Source organism: Nilaparvata lugens, chromosome X (assembly GCF_014356525.2).
Source record: "Nilaparvata lugens isolate BPH chromosome X, ASM1435652v1, whole genome shotgun sequence".
Taxonomy (NCBI): domain Eukaryota; kingdom Metazoa; phylum Arthropoda; class Insecta; order Hemiptera; family Delphacidae; genus Nilaparvata; species Nilaparvata lugens.
In genome coordinates, this window is record NC_052518.1 from 36,650,617 (window position 1) to 36,674,005 (window position 23,389).

Sequence of the window (23,389 nt, forward strand, 5' to 3'; positions counted from 1 at the left end):
GATTGCTGACAACTACTGTGTATAATTTTTATGTAATGATAAATTATTGTAATGTATCCTTAATTGCAATTCAATATTTATGATTCTGATGAGAATATGATTTCGATGAATTATTGATTTACGTTGTACTTGATGAGTAATTCGATAACAAGTGCTCATGGTTATTTGATGTTTTGATTGATAACGATTAATTTGATTGAGTCCAAGACTATGAAATATTCACTGTTGTATTATGTTATGATGATATTGATGATTTCGTGATTATTGTAGTTCAATGTATTAGGAAGAATTGTTTTAGATTACGTGACTATGATGGATAAAAATTAATTTCAATACATTATTTCTATATCAGTTTTACTTTGAATCAATTGGTTACTGATTTTCTTCAGTCTAAAGTACAGTAACTACCGTATATTACCCACAGTATAGCCATTGACTGTCACACATTTGATTGGCTAGCTTGATCCCGTGATACAAATCCGCCATTAAGATTCCAAAAAACTTTATAGTCCTATCTTATTGCGTTGGAGATTTGGTACTTATCACTTCTTTCACCGATTGAAAACAAATTTTGGACTTCCGATGAGTTTGGTATAGCATTTTAGGAAGGAAATTGATTATACTTTGAAAAAATAGACTAATAAAGTTTATTCAAATAACACTAATAGCACTTAAAAAATCAATTTTTCTTTCCTTGGGTTCCTTGCTGTCCACTTCCAGAGGTTTTGCAGACCACTTTTTGGGAACCAATGATCTAGATGAATATGAAGATACCTTTCAATTTTATTGTATTCACTCATCCAATTTATTGGATCGAACTTGTAAGGATCTAATTTCATAATATGTTTGTGCCTCAATTGGATATATCATTTCAAGAGATTAATATATAAATCACGGTTTTTTTCCCGCCCATGAAGATTCCAAATATTCGTATCTTATAATGCAGCAAATAGTGGATTGTAAAACTTCAAATAATTTCCTAAGTCATTATCAGCTGTCATTTCATTATCTTGAATCAATTAATTTTGAAATAAATTACAATTATTCTTTCTCTCTGTCTACATTTCAACAAAATTCACAACTTACATGAGAGTTGGGTGTGCCAGACCCAGAAAAATCTACTAATACTGTAGCTCAAAATATTTATTCATTCCACACTCATAAATACATATACATAAATAAAACAAAATAGAAATGACCGAGGCCTTTAAGATTAATTCAACTCAAAATATTCACTTCTCACATAAGACAACTATAGTTTTGAATGCATAATATAATTCCTAAAACTTCAAATAATTTCCCAAGTCATTATCAACTGTCATTTCATTATCTCGTATGAATTAATTTCGGAATAAATTACAATTATTGAAAAACACTTATTGAAATGGGCTGCTTTTAAATCAATAAAACAAAATAAAACTTGTAGCACCCTTTATTTATTAAAAAACTTAAAATAGTTGAACAACTAGTTTCGGTTTACACCATCTTCAGGTTCTAAAATAAATAAATAAAATTTAATAACTGTTCACTAATTGATATAAAACTGACATATGTTTAAATTCATATGACTAATTATTCATGGTAAAAGTTATTAAATTTAAATTTAAATTTTAATTTTATTTATTCATTCTTGATTTTATCAAAAATAGGATTATTTAAGTCAAATTGGATTATATTTATTAAATATTCCTATTCAATTTTGCAGTTTTATAGATATAAAATTCTTCTTTTACATTCAATTTATTACTTTCACTACCAATGCTTAATATTTTCATATTAGAATTTATATTGATATAATTATGATTATTCTCAATTAAATGTTCAGCAAACGCTGATTTTTGAGTAGTATTTTTTGAATTTAAAGCCTGAATATGTTCATTGAACCTTTTTTGAAAACATCTACATGTTTGACCAATGTAAAATTTTTCACAATTACTACATTCGAGTTTAAAAACGCCCGATTTTTTAAATTGTTCCTGTTGTATTTTTTTATTAGAAATCTTCTTTATTAGATTAAAAACATTATTTGTTGTTTTGTATCCTGAATAAAATTGTTTTGCAAATGTCTTCCTAACTGCCTTATTGAGAATAGTGTTGTATGGAACACAAATATATTCCTTATTTCCTGAATTTCTATCATTTTGTGGATTAATTTTGTTTATATTTTTGCTTATATATCATCTTATCAATAAATTTGGTATCATATACATTTGTTACTGCAAAATGTTTTATAATTTTCATTTCTTTTTCATAATTTTCTTTTGACATAGGAATATTTATCAATCTATAAATCATTGATCTGAATGCTGCTGTTTTTTGCTGCCATGGATGGTTAGAGTCTTTTGGAATAAGAGTATTTGTATGCGTGGGTTTCCTGAAGATAGTTTCCTTCACATTATTTCCAAGTCTAAAAAATTTATTTTCTCTTTTTGAACATCCATAGTAAATTTTATAGAAGGTGAAATTGAGTTTAGATATTTTTCTAAATCTTCATGTGTTTCATCATTATTATTATTGTATAAGCATATTATGATGAAACACATGAAGATTTAGAAAGATATTTGAACTCAATTTCACCTTCTATGAAATTTACTATGGAAGTTCAAAAAGAGAAAATAAATTTTTTAGACTTGGAAATAAGTAAGAGAAATGAGAAACATAATTTTAATATCTTCAGGAAACCCACGCATACAAATACTCTTATTCCAAAAGACTCTAACCATCCATGGCAGCAAAAAACAGCAGCATTCAGATCAATGATTTATAGATTAATAAATATTGCTATGTCAAAAGAAAATTATGAAAGAGGAGTGAAGATTATAAAACATTTTGCAGTAACAAATGGATATGATACCAAATTATTGATAAGATGATATATAAGCAAAAATATAAACAAATTAATCCACAAAATGATAGAAATTCAGAAAATAAGGAATATATTTGTGTTCCATACAACACTATTCTCAATAAGGCAATTAGGAAGACATTTGCAAAACAATTTAATTTAGGATACAAAACAACAGATAATGTTTTTAGTTTAATAAAGAAGATTTCTAATAAAAAAATACAACAGGAACAATTTAAAAAATCAGGCGTTTATAAACTCGAATGTAGTAATTGTGTCAAACACGTAGATGTTTTCAAAAAAGGTTCAATGAACATATTCAGGCTTTAAATTCAAAAAATACTACTCAAAAATCAGCGTTTGCTGAACATTTAATTGAGAATAATCATAATTATATCAATATAAATTATAATATGAAAATATTAAGCATTGGTAGTGAAAGTAATAAATTGAATGTAAAAGAAGAATTTTATATCTATAAAACTGCGAAATTGAATAGGTATAATTTAATAAATATGATCCAATTTGACTTGAATAATCCTATTTTTGATAAAATTAAAAATGAATAAATAAAATTAAAATTTAAATTCAAACCTTATAACTTTTACCATAAATAATTAGTCATATGAATTTAAACATATGTCAGTTTTATATCAATTAGTAAACAGTTATTGAATTTTATTTATTTATTTTAGAACCTGAAGATGGTGTAAACCGAAACTAGTTGCTCAACTATTTTAAGTTTTTTAATAAATAAAGGGTGCTACAAGTTTTATTTTGTTTTATTACAATTATTCTATCTCTCTGTCTACGCTTCCAGAACAAAAGCCTGCCAGCTTGCATTTTCAGATTAGCCTTCAATATTGTAGTCATAATGTCCAACTCATTATTGATTCAATTATCTATTACGTTTTCAACTATCTTCCGTTTGTCTCTACCACTGTTTATTCTATATTCCTTCTCATGTTCTTCTTCTCCTTCTTTTCATTCCTACTCTCGTCCACAAAATAATATAATTATGATTTACTGTTCTACTCTAAGAGGGCGATAGGGAAATTGGCCATCGATAGAAGTAGTGGAAGTATTTTATTTCATGGTTTAGATCTATTATTTGACTAAGCAAAGGCTGCGAGTAGATCTGTCCTGAACAATTGAAAGAGAGATAGCTGACTCGGAAGTGTATGTTGGAAAGAGAGAGAAACAGTGTAGATGGTGTAGATATCAACAAATGTGTAAAAAAGAGAGAATCTGTTTATTGTGTAATAAGAGTGATTAAGATCAACACATGTAATTGGGAATGAGAGAGAAAGTAAGTGTTGGAAAGAGAAAAAAGTACTCCTTGGACTGTAAGATGAGAACAATGGAAATTAGGAGCCAGCATAGTCGAAAATGCCTTCAATAGAGAATTACTACAACTATGGATACCCGATCCATGTTAATAACACCATTTCACTCAACTGTGTCATCTCTTTCATTGAATTTCCCAAATTCAATCTCACCTTGGGATTCCCGATCCCAAAACCTCTCAGTCCCACTGAATCGTCTTCATCACTCAATAACACCACCTGTATTATCCTCAGTACCTCAGTCCCGCTGAGTAATGGAAAAAATCACATCTTAATCCATCTTACCTTATTTACCAATAATTTCTGCCCATAATAAACTGAAATCCTCAAATTACAACCTACTCGATCCAGCCGTAAAGTGAGTATTCAGTTCAAACGGGTGGAAATTATACCATATTCTTTCATCATTGCTCTTTCATAAATATCACTTCATCATCTCAATCTCTAGCAACAACAGTTTTTTCCTCAAAACACAACTAGATATAAAATCATCTTCATACCTCCTTGGACTCTCTCTCACAAAACATGATTTAGATAAAAAAATTCCACACAACATTTTCCATGACAAAATATGATAATAAAAATCTAAAAAATATAACATTACAAAGTTTTCAATTCAACAAAAAATAATTTCTCTCCATTGAACAATCTGTTTTACATTTTCTATTAGTCTGGTGCAATGTTGCCAGCTTTTGCAGTCACCGGAAAACTCATATTACAAATTTCCATTCCATTGTTCTTGGTCTTGGATCGAATTCCATTAGGCAATATTCCCAAGCTCAAAAACAGATAACTGATTTTCATCTTCATAATATGTTCAACTACAAATAATTTTTAATTCAAATTTTCAGATTTCAAAACTCCTTCCATAACAGAAACTTACACTTTTCAGCTCAAGATATTTCATGTATCACACTTACATAGTTATGTTATCACAATAAAATGTTATGTTCCTGCTCGTGTTACTAATAAATTATTAATTTTGAAACAGGCTGTTCTCTCAATACTTCTTATCAATCCACAAAACTATTGATTAACCTGGCATTAGGATCTTTGTCATTTTTGCAGACAAACCCCACACATATGACACCATTTATGTAACCAGTGGAGGTATTTTTAACCATACACGACCCCTGACATTATTTCAGTAACTGGAGTGGAGTATCTATATCTTTGTATCTATTTGATTAATCTTCCAAAATATGACATATATAAAAATACATGTGATCCGATAGTCATTCTTGCAGACTATACCACCGTTGCGCACCAATGTAAACGGAGGGGGGGTTGTTTCTTCTCTTCTATAGTATTTACCAAAATTATGCTATCAAATCTCTATTTGAATCCTTGATTGGTTGGGAGCTTTTAGTGAATTCGTTCATTCAAATGCACAGATTATCATCATTATCTAATTGTCACCTATTTCAGCAACTAGCAACTACAAGCCAGGAACTTCAATGAAAAATACTAATAAAATTCAACTTTAGGTTTATTAAACTCTGAATATGTAGAACGAATTAATCAAAGTCAGGTAACATGTCAAATTTACAAACAGAACAAAGTTATTCAGCAATCGATCCAGGTCAAGAAGACATACTCAATTTTTAATCTATACATTTGGGAACCTGCTAACTTACTGCATTCTAATTTGGGCCTCGGTCATTCTATGAAACTAAATTTTGAGCTTAATAGGAAAAACAACAAAAGTTTGGCACTCACCATGTTAACAATATTCAAACCTTGGACTCTCAGAAACACTCACATATGCTTTAGTAGATATAAACGGAGACTTTAAACACACTTCTTTGCTCGAAATCCCCCTCTTCCCTCTCACCCCTCCCAGTGGTAACGAGGGGGGTGAAGAAGGAGAGAGAGATATCACTCTTCAAATAGATTTTCCCTTCCCCTTCCCCAGTATTGATGAGGGGGATGGATATTGAGTGAGGGAAAAAAAAATTTCCCTTTGAGGGAAAAATTCCCTTTCTTTCTCTCTACATCTAATGCTATACTGTCATATTAAAGTGAATTGAGAAATTCCTCATCTCTCTCTCTCACTCTCTCTCTCTCTCTCTACATCTATTGCTATACTGTCAGATTATAGTGAATTAAAAAATTCCCTCTCTCTCTCTCTCTCTCTCTCTCTCTCTCTCTCTCACACATCTAATGCTATACTGTCAGATTAGAGTGAATCCATATCTCTACAGAGAGGTCAATGATCTAAGTTCTTTTACATTTTTTATCTGCGATATCATACAAGCATTTCCAAAGTTCATCAGAATTTGTAACAACAGATAATGGCAAATCATTTGTACAATCATAATGTAGATGTCCACTGTCTAGTATATTGAGTAATTCGAATATCTAAGATGAAATTGGAAAGTGCACATTTTCTGTTTTTGTTAATGGTAAATCAGCATCTTGACATCCTGTTGAAAATTTAATATTCTTCGCAATTGAATCAAATTCGTTAAATGAAATTGCCATCAAGAGACAAGTTAATTTTTTGAATTTTGAAAAACCATAACACTGCATGTTAACGCCCTCCCAGATGTTTGGCGTGTGTCTCTGTTCTATAATTGACAATGTGCATGCCGTGTACTTGTTAGCATCAAAAGATGGTTGAAGGGGCATGTCTCACTTGTAAAAAGGTCATGACACATGTGCTGGTGTTGTCAGGTCTAGCTCTGAGCAGCTACTAAACTAAAAAGTGAGTGGGATATTGGAATGAAAAATCATTTGAACACAGAAAAAGTTCATTTACACATTTCACTACAACTATTCATAATTTCATCTTCAATTTTAATTAACTTATCTATACACAAATTATGAGGACGATAAAAACAGAGATAGTCTCTTATGTCATTTAAATCAACCGTACTTAGAAAAATGTCTTTTAATTGTTTCGCCAAACTATAATTTTTACAAGTTGATTTCCTAATTGCACTTTCACACTCATCATACCAATCAATGCAGTTTTTTAACCTCACTTCCAACTCATTGTCAGCAACCAACCACTTTCTTGGATCCATGATGAGCGAATGAACAAAACTGAGTGTAGGCTGGGACTATTATAGAGTAATTAAGTGGTCTTTCTTCATTAATTGTAGACGGGCAACATGTATGTGCTTTATGCAGTCTCAATGCATGTATGCAATAAACACACTGAATCTCTTATCCGTTGTAGAAGAATCCATAACGAGCAAAGTTTCTTTTCTGCGAATTCGTTTACATTTTGAAATGAATGTTTGAAATTATTTGTTTGATTCATATTTCTGAACAACAAAGAATTATAATGTTGAGCACTGAACAAAGCACATTGTCAATCTGGTCTATTTTTATGAATGTTACACACAGCATAACACCATGAACTAGTGAAAAAGCTGAAATCAGGTTTTGCAAAATCCTCTGGTATACATTGAACGTTAGTATGCAATCTTCTTAAAAACTTTTCTCTCTCAGTTCCTTTTGTGAAAATTTTTCCATAACCTACAAGGTAATCACGTATTAATGAGTCAGTGTATTCTAAATCTCCATCTTCCCATTTTATTTTATGATAGTGACGTTCTAACCATGTTACATCGTTATACAATTTTGCACTCAATTCTGTCTTTGCAAATGGCGATTTGAAATGGAATACAATATAATTATTAAACTGATCAATTATGACAAGTTAATTCACAATAATTTGATTACAATCTTGTTTAAACCAGTGAAGATCAACTGTAGCAATTCTCGTATTCGCTTGCTTGTCCACTTCTTTCTGTTCGGCGGACTTGTTGAATTCTCCATCTTCCTCCTCCTCCTCCCATTTCTGCTCCTCCACCTCCTGTGGCTTCTGGATTGGCGTACTGCACCTTGACTCATGATAGAAACTATCAGAATCAAGATCGCACTGGATACCAATAGACTGAGTTTCCACTTTGTTCTTACTCTCCAGAATATCAGAACACAAAGAATAGGACATTTTAGATGTTACCTGTTCTAAGGTGAAACTGATAATGAACCAAATTTGTCAGGGTGCACACCTTATATAATATTGCACGCAGTGCACTCTATCAATAAAATTACTGAACTTCTTTCACCATGCTTGTCAGAGGTGTGTACTCCATCACACGATTGCTAATTAAAACGCAATAAGTGGAAGTATTTGCAGGTATTGCAGTATTGAATTCCATTTCAATACGAACATCTGTCAAAGATTTCAAATAACTTGTTTGGTGTGAACAATCCACAACAAACAGTGGTTTTGAATCACAAAACGTCTTAAAGTCGATTTCTGTTCCAAGTTCGCTATTGATTGAATGATTATAATACGAGGGCGCGAAATCCAAAAACATCCTGTATAATAGTTCCTTTTTACCTAGCAGATTTTCATATGGATAATACTCGCTGTTCAAATATAGTTTAACATTGTAAATACCACAGCTATTGAAATAAGATATTGATTTTTTAATTTTATCCTCACGATTGGTTTGAAATGCAATTATAACCTATTTTGGACTATCAAAAATCGATGTGGTGTGGACTGCCCAAGAATGGTTAATTAACTTTTGCAAATTTGGTAATTCACAAATTTCCCAAAGATGGAAACCTAATTTCAGTGGAGTGTCAGCATCGAGCAGTCTCAAAAATTTCAGTCTCATGTGATCTTCTAAAGTTATGTAGGGCATTCTCCATTGCAGTTTTGTAATTTTCATACTAACGCTTGTTCCAGTTGTGGACTCAATGCAATTTAGGTCTGTCGGTGACCTCAATAAGATGAGTTCCTGTTTCAAATTAAAAATTATTCTTTGAAAATCTTCAAAAAACAGGAAGATTATTCCAGCGGTACACAGAAAGTGAATTTATTATCTGCTAGCGCATATCCTGCTCTGTCAAAACCGGCCAAGTGATATGTGTTCTTATCGAGCGTATTCTTCTCTAGTATAGCTTTAATTGTGGATGTTAATCCAATCAATCTTGATTTAGAAATTTGCTGACCTGCTAATTCATATCGTATTTCGTCAAAAAGGTTGCTGATTAAGTTACTGCTTAATTTATAGTCTGCCGCAACTGATGGTCCAGCTGGGTCTGTTCCCGGTTTTGTACAGCTAACTGTTCCCTCAATAAATATGAATGATTTGCAAGGTAAAGAATAGACATCTAAAGAATTTATGCCAATATGTGCCTCTTCAGAGTTTTTTATTTCTTGTCCCAAATAAACTGTATGAGTGTGAAATTGGAATTTGGTTATATCATTATAAAACTGAAGTTCTGTCTACACGTCCAGAATTTCACTAATTGCGGCTCCTCCTCCTAACATTCCACCAATCAACTATAAAACCTTACTTTTCTAATATTCTCACACTTTTAGCTGACAAAGCACGTTTGTTTTCAGGTATTGACGCTCTCACGTTCGTCTCTCTAATGACATTGTACATACACATCTTATTTGAACGTGGATTGAAAACAAGATAACCCATTATGTTTACTATTGTTTTTCACGTATGTGCAACCTAATTGTAATTGTATCTCCACGGAAATCAATAAACGATCCATTCTGGTCTGTTACCTTTACATTAATAGTTTGAATTTGATGAGTATTCAAAGATACATAAATAATTGGTGATGGTACTTCATTTATTAATAACCGCTAGGAACCTTTAACAAAAATTCGTAGATTATATGTTTTTGTTTTCCATCAGAGTAACTACCACATGCTAAATTACACTCGAGTACAATACTTCCAATGCTTGTTATGTTAACCAAATGCTGGGAATAATGCCATTTATTTGCTTGCAAAACAACATTATCAAAACCAAGTATCTTACCAATCGAATCAGTACATGTTAAATCAATAGCTTTATCAGAATGAATTTCAATCTTCATAGTATTTGTGTTTGCACGTATAATAAGTTTATTCTTCTTCTCATCAATATTCAATTTATTCTTCAAAGATTTCATAATATCCTCAACTTCATATGCAACTGTATCCAGCTCAATTAATCTATCACCATATTTGAAGCTGGAATTTGTTCCTTTGTTAACGTTTGCAATACTATTGTAACCATGAAAATTAATCAATCCAATTTCCCATTCACAATTTTTATCCAATTCTATAATTACTTGTAAATGTTCGTAGAGGTTACTTGTGTTAGATCTCAATGTAATAACAACCATCTTGTAATGTGTGTTCAGCACAAACACTTAATTACAACTGATTTGCAAGGAACAATAATGTAAGATGACCACAAAAATCGCTATTTAATGGTTGCATGTGCTCTACATTATAAAATATATTTACTCCAATTTCTTTTTTCCAATATTTGTCCAATTCGTATGGCGGTTGTAAATTTCCAATTGGATCAAAATACCAAACATTGGAACCAACTTTTTTATATGCAACCCAATATGTACCATCCTCGCTTTCCCTCGCTAAATTCACAATGGCATTCTCGTTTTTTAGAATTTTTTTGGGTAATGCATCTAGCATATATATACCTCTTAGCCAAATCTGTAATAATTTCGACCAATCAATCAAATCATAATTACTCAATTCTCCTTCATATTCATGTCTTTTTCTTCTTCTTCTTTCTACTCTCTTTGTTGTTCTACGTTTCTTAACTTGTTTTTGGGGGAATAAACTCACTCCATATGATGATGGTGGTGGTAAAGAGGGTGGGATTAAAACTCTCCCCCCACCAGCTATTTGAGGAAAAGGTTTCAAAAAATACCCTTTTTCTGCAATATGCTCTTTCAACTGAGCTATAGCTTTGTGTCTAATATCATTACTATAACTTCTCCTCTCAATCTTCCTCTTCTTTTTCTTCTTTCTCAAAGACCCACCAAACGCTGCTTTAGCTTTCATGACGTTTGTAACAAGATAGCTAAGTGCTTTCTTGGCAATGGGTGTTTCTGGATTTTTGAATATGTCCCATGCTGCATTCACTAGAGCTTTGTCAGCTATTGCTTGAGTTTTATTATCACTATTTTGTGTATACGCTATATCATGTACCTTACAGGCTCTATCCAATGAATTTATACCTTGATCATCTCTCTTTAACCTTTCATTAACCTTGGTACCTGGCCTGCAATACTGATATCCAGGAAGGTGGTTTTTATTTTGTTGAAGGTCAATGAGCTTATTTAGAATAGTGGATGTCATATTACCTGTTAAACCTGTCACACCCTTAAAAACTTTTGCCGCTGAACTCAAGATTCCTCTACCTTGTTTCCTTGAACTTTGCTTTCTCCTACATACCATTTTCTTACCTTTCAACTCAATGGTTGAGCATAAACTGAAGTTAATTAATCAATAAATCATTACACTAACTTAATCAAAAGAAAATTGAATTGGTTTAATTTTCAATCAAGTTGGGAATGAATTCACACACACACACACACACTATCAGATTGCTATGTGCTTATAACATTGTTCGAATGATAAGAATATTATATCAAATAACAAATCTGAAAAGGTGAATGCAATTTGAAAGGGAGAAATGATGTCATCGCACCCGCCCACATCTGTAGGAATGCATGCCAAAACAGATGTGGAGAGAGCAATGCATCAACTCACCGAAACCGCTTGGCTGTATGTGTGTGTGTGTGTGTGTGTGTTTGTGTGTGTGTGTGTGTTGTGTGTGTGTGTTTGTGTGTGTGTGTGTGTGGTGTGTGTGTGTGTGTGTGGTGTGTGTGGTGTGTGTGTGGTGTGTGTGTGGTGTGTGTGTGTTGTGTGTGTGTGTGTGTGTGTGTATGTGTGTGTGTGTGTGTCCGTGTGTGTAGTGGTAAAGTCGCAACAAACTATAAAGGGGGAGCTCAGCTTATTCACATATCATTCACAACAGAGTGCAAGGACGTGAAAGGTGAACCATTTTTCTGTCTGTGTTTCTACTATTCATTGTGAACTTGTCAACAACAACAACAACAAGTGTAAACAGGTAAGAATTGAAAACAATTTTTTATCAAATATGTACATAACTTATTCACTACTAATACTACTTTACACATACATCTATACAATTTGTAACACATAATTAGACGAATTGTATAGATATAAAAATTGTTGATTCTTAACAATTTTTATATCACTCAAATTCCCTGACTTATGTGATACTATCATTACCAAATTTTTACAATTTTTGTTGAACTCTACAATTTTTTCTGTGCTAATGCAGGAAGCAAATCGTTGTGGTAAATATACCTCACACACAGATTTGCTTCCTGCATTGCTAATTTTCAAAATAACTCGTCGTCCATGTTTATTGGTATGCTCCCTCGCGCTGATAATGGGGTAGGGAGCATCCTCTTTCAACTCTCTCAGCGGCACCCAGGGTTTGGGTGCAGGCTGATTGATGAGTTGGACAAAGTCCATCTCCCTCCTCTCATCCTCCTCTGCCCTCTCCACTTCCTTCATCAGGGGGACAAGCGATGACTCGTTCTCCATTGCAGCAAGTTTCTGTTGAAAAATATTTGATTAGTGTTTAATTTGTTTCAGATTATCATCAAATCAGATTCATCATATCATACTAGAGAACTCGATCAATAGATTCACTACACAATCTCAAAGTGTGTAATAACTTATGTATTGCAGAATCCGCCAACACTGATATCTTGTAATTCAATTGTATCTCTAATCAGTTCAAATAATATTTCCTTGCTATCAAATAATTTATGCATGAGTGATTACTTTAAACAATAATATCTCGTAATTCAATTGTATCTCTAATCAGTTCAAATAATATTTCCTTGCTATCCGCTAATTTATGCATGAGCGATTACTTTAAACAATAATATCTTGTTATTTAATCGCATCTCTAACCAGTTCAAATAATATTTCCTTGCTATCAAATATTTATGCATGAGCGATTACTTTAAACAATAATATCTTGTAATTCAATTGCATCTCTAACCAGTTCAAATAATATTTCCTTGCAATCAAAAAATTTATGCATAAGCGATTACTTTAAACAATAATTCTTTGCTATCAAAAAATAACAATCAAAGACTTGTATGTGTACAGATTTTTTCCAATGATCAATTGTTTTATAAAAAATCTTTACACATACAAGTTAATAATATTGTTGACACTCACCTTTGTTTGTGAGAAGATTGTCTCATCCTCATCCTCGCTAACCTCAGGCTCATCAAACACCAACCTCCTCCTCTTCCACTGCTTCTGCTTCATGTTGTTGTTGGTCAGAGTTGTTGGCACCACACGTCGTGGTGCCCAGGTAGCAGGTGGAGCCAAGTGTTGAACTGGACTGTCACCCAGCACGATCTCCCCCGGCGATGGTGGTTCCACGGTGAGCGGAGAAGGAGCAAGTGCAGCAGTGGACGCCTTGGCAGCGAGGGCAGCTTTCTGTTGCCAGTAGTTGAGGATACGCTCCTGTGCTGGTGGGCTATCTGGGAGGATGAATGAAGACGAGGTTGATGATGATGATGAACTCATCTCGTATGATTGTGAAGTAGAGTACACTCTAATCTGACTCTGATGTAAATGATAATTTTGCTCACATTACATCTGTTTATATAGCATGTGTTTCTCTCTCTGTTCCAGGCTCGTGCGAGTGAGAGCCACACGTGCTACAAGACGAAAAAAATTCTCCCCTAGGACTCAGCACGGAGCAGTGCCTGCTGCTATATCCTCCCACATCGTTATCAACATCATTCAGATTTGTAAGTATTCACTCCTATTATAAAAAACCATTACATTCACACAAACATTCTATATTTTTGAATAGCATCCCACCTCTTGTGATGCTTATTGATTTCTAATATTATCAGTTATTAAATATTTCATTGTTTTCACAGCATTGGAGTGCTCACCTCACAACTCAGCTTGCAACGTCATAACCAGTTCAGCTCTCGTCAAGGCAACATACCTGAGAGGTTACCACACAATCCGAAAAGGAAGCATAGCCGGATAGCCATCTATACCTGCACATCTATAGCCGAGGAGATAGCTGTCATTCATGCATCAACTAACACATGTAAGTACATTTTTACTTTGATTTTATCCTCAGAGGGGAGTCGGAGGAGAGGAAAATTGTCAAATTATTGTCATTGGAGGACAACTTTTGTCCTCGGAGGGAGGATTTTTGTCCTCGGTGGGGAGGATTTTTGTCCTCGGAGGACAAAAAACCTTCTACAGCATACTGCATGCATGTGATTTTAGCTCATCTTTACAATATGCTTTATCTGGTAATCTTCTCCTCCCCCTTCTTCCTCACACTCTTCATATAAACAAAACGGTAAATGTATTACTCTTTCAAATGGATTTTTGATAATATATTTGCAATAGACACATTGCAGATAGTGATTTTTATGTAAGAAATAACCATTTCTCGCAAAATAGTCTGCTTTATCAGATAATTATTTACAATAGTCACAATGTAGATGACGATGATGCTTTTCAAAATACTCTCCTTGAACAGATGAATCTTCTACACAATTAAAAGTTAAATATCTTTCTTCATATTGATGTAGAATATTATTATCGAAATTCTCCCCTTCAATTGTTATATTATCTTTTATTCTCAATGCACAGTTCGGAATGTACCTTGCATGTTCTATTGCTGGTATGTCACTTCCTCCCCATTTTCTCAAATAATTGAACAAAATACACAGCGCACAATGTCTGGTACACATGCGGATATAAATCCCTCTTTCGCCATGTTTTCTGCCAACAAATGCTGAGAAGATTTCGTCCATCTTTTATCAAAAGTTAATGATCTTAATCTTTCATGCAACATTATCTGTTGTTGAGATAACATTTTCACACAGCGTTCTTCCACCAATGCTAATTCACAACTGATTTAAAAACATGCAGTTGTTCTCTATCACTCTAATTCTATATCATCCTGATCGTTATTCTTTCTTTTTTCAGAATCAGAATTTTTCTTTTAACATTTTCATCATCATCATCATCATGCCGAGGAACGCAGACTACAGGCGTGAATTCCAGCGTGGTCCGCCATCATATTAACATCAAGGATCCCGAGGAAATTGCCATCAAGAACGTGCTCGAGAGATCAAAACGTCGCGTTTTCAAAATAATTAGGGAGCACGCTGCACGGCATGATGGCAATGTAAAATGGTTCTTGTCTTAAATGTTTTATTGTATAAATTAGTTGTGATGGATGGTGAGGTCTCATCTCTCGTCAATCTTCATAGTTACTCCAACATAGCACTAAACGTGCTTGAGTATTATGAAGATTTTAATGATAATTTCATGTTGGCTATAAGAAAAATCCTGTCATCTTTTGAGAACTTTGTTCGACATGGCAGCGGTTGGGTGTTGAAGAAAATTGACTCACTGGATGTGAACGTGATTAAATTAATCCAATATTCACATCCAGTTTTATTCAAACACCCCAGTTTTTAAAGAAAAAGTATACCATTTATGCAGATTTAGAAACTTATATCGATAATAATGATGATGATGAATCTAATTCTGATGAAATTACTCATGGCTATACAAAGAAACAGTGCAACATATTCCCTGCGGTATTGTTTTGTTGTTATCGATGTGAACGGGGAATTGCTTATGGACCTGTACTCCATAGATCGAGTAATTCAGATGGAAAAATCATGGAGAAATTTCTTCAGGAAATTACAGATCTCAGTGACATTTTGTATGAGGATATGAAACATGAAATTCTGATGCAACATTTATCCAAAAGTCAAGAGCATGGATTTCAAAATTCGGTAAACTGTGGGCTTTGTGCTGAACCATTCTTAGACACCGATATTAAATGTCGTCACCATGCGCATGAAACCGGAAATTACCTATGTGCAGCCCACGTTCTTGTAATTTATCAGCTCGTACTCCAGAGTAAATTTTGTGTTATTTTCACAATTTCTCCGGGTATGATTCACATTTTATTCTGAAAGCACTCAGTAAATGCAAAAAAGAAATTTCCTGCATTGCAAATACATCAGAGAAATTATTGACACTTTCAGAAGGCAAAATTAATTTTTAGATTCCTACAAGTTTATGAGTGAATCATTGGAAGTATTGGTGCATAATTTGATAGAGAGTACAGACATGGAGAAGAAGTTTGAAGGTTTATTTTCAGTGTTTCATGACCGCCATGCAACACAGACATCTCTTGTTGAAAAAAGGAATATATCCTTACTCATACATGAGTTGTCCCAAAAAATTTGAGAAACATCACTTCCTCCCATTGAATGTTTTCATAATGATTAACTGATACACCTCTGTCTTGCAAAGAATATGAGCATGCGCAAAGAGTGTTCTCAACATTCAAACTGAAATCACTCGGTGAATATCACAATTTCTATTTATGTTTGGATGTGTTGCTATTAGTGGAAGTTTTTTAATCTATGAGGTCTATGCTTTTTAGCTCATACGGCCTTGATGTCACTCATTTTGTTTCCCTCGTGCACTTCACCTGGAATTGTATGTTGAAGTACACTAAGGTTGAACTGGAGTTGATCACACATCCTGACATGCATCTCATTTTTGAGGCGGTGATGAGGGGTGGGGTCTCATTCATTGGTGAACGTTATTGTGAGGTGAATAACAAGCATCTACCTGAGACATATGACCCCTCAAAATCGAGTAATCATCTTCTTTATATTGATGCGAACAGTTTATACTCGGAAGCTATGAGTTAAAACTTACCTGTTGGAAATTTCAAATTCCTCACAGAGGAAGAAATTTCCAAGCTTGATTTTGTGAATTTGGACAGCAATTCAGATACTGTATGTAATAGAATATGATCTCAAGTATCTGAAAGAGTTACATGATAAGCATGCCAGCTTCCCACTCATGCCTCTCCACCAAACACCTCCACACGAATTGCTGTCAAACTATCAAACAAATGAGAACAGTGAACTGGAACCAAAAAGCTCATGAACACACTTTTTCACCGTGAAAAGTACATTGTCCACTACCTCAATTCAAAACTCTACCTTCAGCTCGGTTTGCAATTAATGAAAGTACATCACATAATTAGCTTTTCCCAATCTCCCTGGCTGAAAAGCTACATCGACTTCAATATCCGCAATAGACAGACAGCAAAAAATAAATTTGAAGTATCATTCTTTAAGGCCTGTTGTAATCTTATCTTTGGTAAGACTATACAATCAGTTCGCAAGCATATCAATGTTAAAATTATCATGGACGAAAAACGATTAGATTTCAAATCCGTTATGCAAACGCTGGCAAATAATTACTCCGAACGTGATAGCGTTTTCTCTCGTAAGTTGGAATAAAAATGGACAAGCCTATCTATTCTGGGTTTTCCATACTGGAATTGAGTAAATTCCATATGTACGATTTTTTCTATTGTAAATTACAAAAAAATATACTGTGGGATCATGTAAAACTCTGTATGACCGATACCAATAGTTTTCTTCTAATGTAAAAGTGGAGGACGTGTATCGGTTGATTAAAGAAAATTTGAACCTTTTCGACACTAGTAACTACCCTCCTTACCACCCCTGCTTTTCCATGGAGAGAAATAAAGTTGTAGGAAAGTTCAAGGATGAGACAGCGTCGAAACCTGTCTGTCAATTTATTGGGCTTCGATCTAAACTTCACTCATATTTAGTATGTAATGAGAATGAAGAACCTGTAAATAAATGTGTAGCAAAGGGTGTACAGACCGGAGTGAAATGTGGAAAACTTAATTTTAATTTATACAAGAATCATGATTGAACGTTGTGACACATTGAAAAATTCAATATGATGAGATCCTATAATCACACCATGTATCAGATTGAATGTGCAAAAATCTGCTTGAGTCCTTATGACAACAGAGATACATTGCAGAGAACGGTGTGGACACTTTGCCTTTTGGACATTATAGAGTGCCAACAACGCTCTAACTGATTGCTCAGTATGTCCCATGACGATCATCCAACACCACTAATTTTGATTTCCTGTTGTAAATATGAATATTATGGATCTAAGATAGCGTTAGAACTTCATAGCGTACCACGTGTCAACTATCCCACTCGCAAATATGAGTTGAAAAGTGAAAAAGACTTGCTTCAAGCCAATCTCATTGAGATGAGCAGTTTATCACGTTTTAATAAAGGTTGTAGGTATATCTTAGTTATTATTAATTGTTTTTCAAAATTCGCATATTGTGTACCATTAAAAGACAAGTCAAGTCAATCTGTATTTGATGCACTCGAACCAATTATTTCTAAAAATAAGGGAGTTAAGTTGTTTCAATCAAATCAGGGAACAGAATTCTTCAATTCAGAATATAAAGCATTATTAGATAGATAAAGTATTAAACATTACCATGTTTTTAGTGATAAGAAAGCTTCCATAGTTGAAAGGTTTAATAGAACAATTAAAGCAAAAATTTATAGATATTTAACTGAACGTGGAACCAAAAACTGGATAACCAGCTAGACAGTTTGGTTCATGATTATAATGCAACAATGCACACTTCGATTAGAATGAAACCTAAAGATGTGAGGGAAAAAGATCGTAATCATGTTTTAATGTCTTTGAATTCTGCATTCAATAGACAATATAAATTGAAAAATTCAATACCAAAATTTAAGCTAGGAGATGTTGTACAAATCTCAAGAAAAGGGTTTTTTTCATAAATCTTATAACATAAATTGGAGCACAGAGTATTTCGTGATTCATTCTATATTTCCTTCTCAACCTGTAACATACAGCTTGCAAGATCTAAACGGAGAAGTATTAGTGGTAGGTTTTACAGAGAAGAAATTAAAAAACACAATTAAACAAATCAGAGAGACAAGTATATCTGATTGAAAAATATTGAAGCGTGACAAAAAAGGATTGCTTGTTAAGTGGATTGGATTTTCAACACATAGTTATATTAGTAGAAGTCAACTATTAGATGAAAAATAATATATTGTAATATCATATTGTAATACATTGCATTCACTGTAAATGTCAGGAAGACTTGGTGTAAATATAATACGTCTTTATCAAAAAAATGCTTCTCAGTTTCATTTCAATCTGTAGTTTCATTTTCGTAATTTGCTTCAGAAAATCTTTCACTAAGCCATAGATAAGAAGAAGCAGACCATATGCATTCTCGTAAAGAGGGTGCGGGAGAGAGAGGGAACGCTACATTTAAGTGAGAAACTTCTATCAGTTTGCTAGTGCATTACTGCGAAAGGGGAGAGTGACAGCGAGCACGCGTCGACTGCATTCCGATGTGATAAGCCATTCACATCCATAGTCAGAGAGCCATGTGGTAAGTGACACACCCCTTTGATAACAACTCGATTACTTACGAGAAATGATTAGTTCCTTATCAGATCACATGCTGTACATGTGTCTAACATGAGTAATATCCCGATAGTGAATTTCGACAAGATTATAAGACAGAAAGAAATCCCAGCATGATGTAAAAAGTTGTTACCTCATAATGCAAGGATCCTTATAATAGGCTCTTCAGGCTGTGGTAAAAAAAAACTAAACCATCAGCCATTCAATATTGAATTACAATCTAGGTACAAGATATATGGCAATTTATCAAATAAACTTATAAGAAAAAAAATTTGAGCATTACAAAACCATATTCTCTAATTCTAAAGGAAATAGTAAAAAAACTTGGAATTGCATAGAAGAAATTCTAGACATCCAACGTGCAAATAAGCTGCCCAATATTAATCCAGTTATTTTGAATAGTTATTTTACTGGAGGGGAGAACTCATGCTGAAAGAATCGATATTGTACAATACTCAGTGGATGCACACGTTACGTTGTTGGCGGCAGACAGTCCACATTCATCCTTCATGTGTCCAACGAGCTCTGATGAGGTATTAGTTATCATCAGAAACTTGAAATCGGCTCGTCCCGGAGGTGGATGGACTGGGTAATGTATGTTTGAAGAATATTGCTGATATTATAGCAACCATTGTCAGTGTTATTCAACAAATGTTTTGATTGGTTTATTTTCCTCCTCATTTCAAGATAGCAAAAATAGTTCCAATAGACCAATTTGTATTTAATTTAATTTTTTCAAAGAATGGGTTGAGATTCAATCTATATACTTGCATACCAAGAGTGAGTATCAAGATAATATATTTTTTAAAAAACGCTTTTTCCAACATGAAGAAAGATTGCATATAAACAACAATTTGAATCTATACCACATCCAAACAAAATATCAGAATATTCTTTAGTTATATTCGACGATTTACAATTTAATCATGTACCTCAAATAAGAGAATATTTTACTATGGGCCGAATCGTATATTGACACAGCATATTTAATTCAGAGTATTGGAGCTACGCAGAAACATTTCACTAGGGACAATGCGAATATGATTATAATCTTCAAGATAGATTTATTGAGTCTCAAATTATTCACAGAGAACATGTTGGAGGAGATATTCTTATAAAGATTTCAGTAAACTTTGTCATAAAGTTTGGAATCGTAACCTCATAATTTTGTAACTATTATGAGCGAGTGCGGAATTAATAGTGGCAAGTACCGAGATTCGCTCGATACGTTTCTTACCGTTCAGTAGAGATTAATTCTTTGTACAGTCATGGTGTCTAAAACATGCAGCAGAAAACTGAATAGAAAGAACATTGGTTTAATCGATAAGATTGAGAAATTGAGAAAAGTAATCAGTGACAAGCATAAAAGCTTACTTGATTTTGAAAAACGATTGGAGGAATACAATAGGAAAACACTCTCACCGTTGATAGAGCCCATAATTGAACTGGGAAAAACAATCTAGTTCCACTCTAATCATGGTTTTACACCAAAAAAGGAAGAAGTAAAAGAGGAAGAAGAGAGCATGGAGATTGATGATGAGGAGGATGAGGAGGAGTAGTTGAGTTATGATAAAAGCTATGGGAGTTTAACAGAGAATCTTTTAAGCTCAACTAAATTCGAAAACAGTTTACTTGGTTCTAGTAAAGACGATGAGGTTTGTCACAATACCTAAAAACGTTTCATGCAGAAAAATTGAATAATTCAATTACTTATGGAATTTCATATGATTCTAAAGATGATGTGTATTATATTGAAAATCAGCAAGTAATATTTGAGAACGGTCATATAGATATTATAATGAAAGATTTTGTATAACACATGGTTTACTTGAGTTATTATTCAGTTCAAGACCGAATTGAATTTATAATCAGAGAGATCTGGATAAGTATAAAAAAATCTTAACACAGGCATACATTTAGATCTAAGAGGGTATGTTAAACATAATCAAGGAATTAAATTACAAATGATTCAGAAATTATTTCCCAGTGAAAAAATTAGTAAAAAGAAGGAATGGGATTTATTGAAATTTGCAAAAAATAATTCTCATGATAATCAATACTTTGATCATTTTGATTAATTAGTGGAAAGATTAAATTTACTCTATTCCTCAAAAGCTTCTGGCAACACTGGACATGATGTTGAGATCACGTCTATAATGAAGAGCTAAAAGAAGCAAAACTAATTGTTTAGTGTTATGATGACTTTGCATCGATTCTGTCGGATTGATACACCTAGTAGTGCTAATCTTATGTGCGATATTGACTCGATAACACAGAAAAGATTTAATCGATAAATCAGCAAGGAATCAGCGAAGCTGTGAAATTTTATTTAGATTCAGAAATAACCAAACTCGTTTCGGAAAAACTAAGAATATCGGTGTGAGAATAATTGAAAGAGAATATATTCTAAGTTCATTACAAAATCTAGTGCCAATATTGATAAAGCTATTGCAGAGAGAACTCTAACATTAGAATCCGCTCTAGGAGAAGTGAAAACTTCAACAGACAGCTTTTCATCCCAGTTGGACAGTATAACAACGATAAAGTTGATGAAGGTTATTTAGATGAGAAATTAAAAGCCATATCAGATGAAATTAAGAATTGAAGGTCTTGGACAGAAACTACCTCAATACTAAATTAAAAAAGCTTAGTACAGAAATTTTTACTGAAGTGAATGAAACACACCCATTGCCAATTGATAAGCAATATTTAGAATCTACTTTGCATAAATTGACTAGTTCCTCATTAACAAAGGAAGAGTTTGAAAAATGATTATCTGAAATGTTGAGTGTAATAAAAGCTAATATTATGGATGGTATTGAACAATTCATTACAAAAGATGCTATTGCTATTCTGATTAATCAAATTGCAGACAAGTATGCAACTAAAAATGATATAGGAGATTTTATTAAGAAAAACGAGATGGAAGCTGCTGTGAAAAGCATTCGTTATGAAATAGCTGAGGCAATTAAAAACTCGGAAGAGGGGTCTGTTATGAGACTGCAATGTTTGGCTGCATTCATAGATTATCTTAATTTATTCATCTATAAGATAGCTTATGATATCGTCAGTGGGTATGCACACGTTAGTTTTAATATGAATTGAATAGAAGCTAAGCAACATAACCTTTCCGAAAATCAGGCTGCAGGAATGATAACTACAAAAATGGGCCTAGCCCAAAATAAAGGCTTTGTATTGTCTCTGAAAACATGAAATCTTGTGAAAGGATAACACTTGACATATGAGGAGAAATTTGAAGTACAGTGAACTTTAACGTTTTTCTTGCTAACACATGCTACTTCAAGATGATAAATCAGACTATACATTTTTTCAGGCGTCTATGATTGAATGTAATTTTTATGTAGGAGTTATATGAAGGCATACACTCTTATCTATAGAATTTGGGAAGGGGGAAACATTCACCCACAGGGGGCGTAGCACACCGTCATTTCTCTGGTGAAACTTTCAACAAGAGGGGGCATTGCATGCGCATCACTTCACTCTAAACACTCAAGCTGACATGTTCACAATGTCTCACTATTTTGATTGGAGAAGTTTCAATGAGTTCTCTGTAGAAGCAAATCCACTAGCCGATTGGAGTTATGAATTTTATCCTTTTGATTGGTTCGTAGTAACAGAGGTAACATTTGCCAATAATGGCAAATTCACCTTAAAATTATTGATATTGATAGTGAAGGTGACTTTAAACACACTATTAAGTTACCGAAAGAATATTCAGTGGTTTTGAATGAGGATAACATCAGAAGTTTTAATTCTCGTTCATAGGAATTGAATGTGAGTGGGAATCACATATTCTTGAGACAGTTCCATGGTAACTATAGACGTTGAGTATTAAGATAGCCCCACCCCCAAGTGAAATGGGTCTGAGAATATGTAAGTATTTTTAGATATTCTAGCTCATTCCAATTATACTTACTTATAGTCGGAGAAAACACTTTAACA

At 33.3% G+C, this 23,389-nt stretch overlaps 1 protein-coding gene across 1 annotated transcript; it reads right to left on the bottom strand.

Moving 5' to 3' along the window:
* Nucleotides 1-12,184: 12,184 nt before the first annotated feature.
* Nucleotides 12,185-13,621, bottom strand: LOC120354560. Its single transcript, XM_039441906.1, has 2 exons — nucleotides 13,265-13,621; nucleotides 12,185-12,628 (listed from the first exon to the last, which is right to left on the bottom strand). Exons 1-2 carry the CDS (start codon nucleotides 13,619-13,621, stop codon nucleotides 12,185-12,187), a joined length of 801 nt encoding a protein of 266 aa, XP_039297840.1.
* Between the last annotated feature and the right edge of the window lie 9,768 nt (nucleotides 13,622-23,389).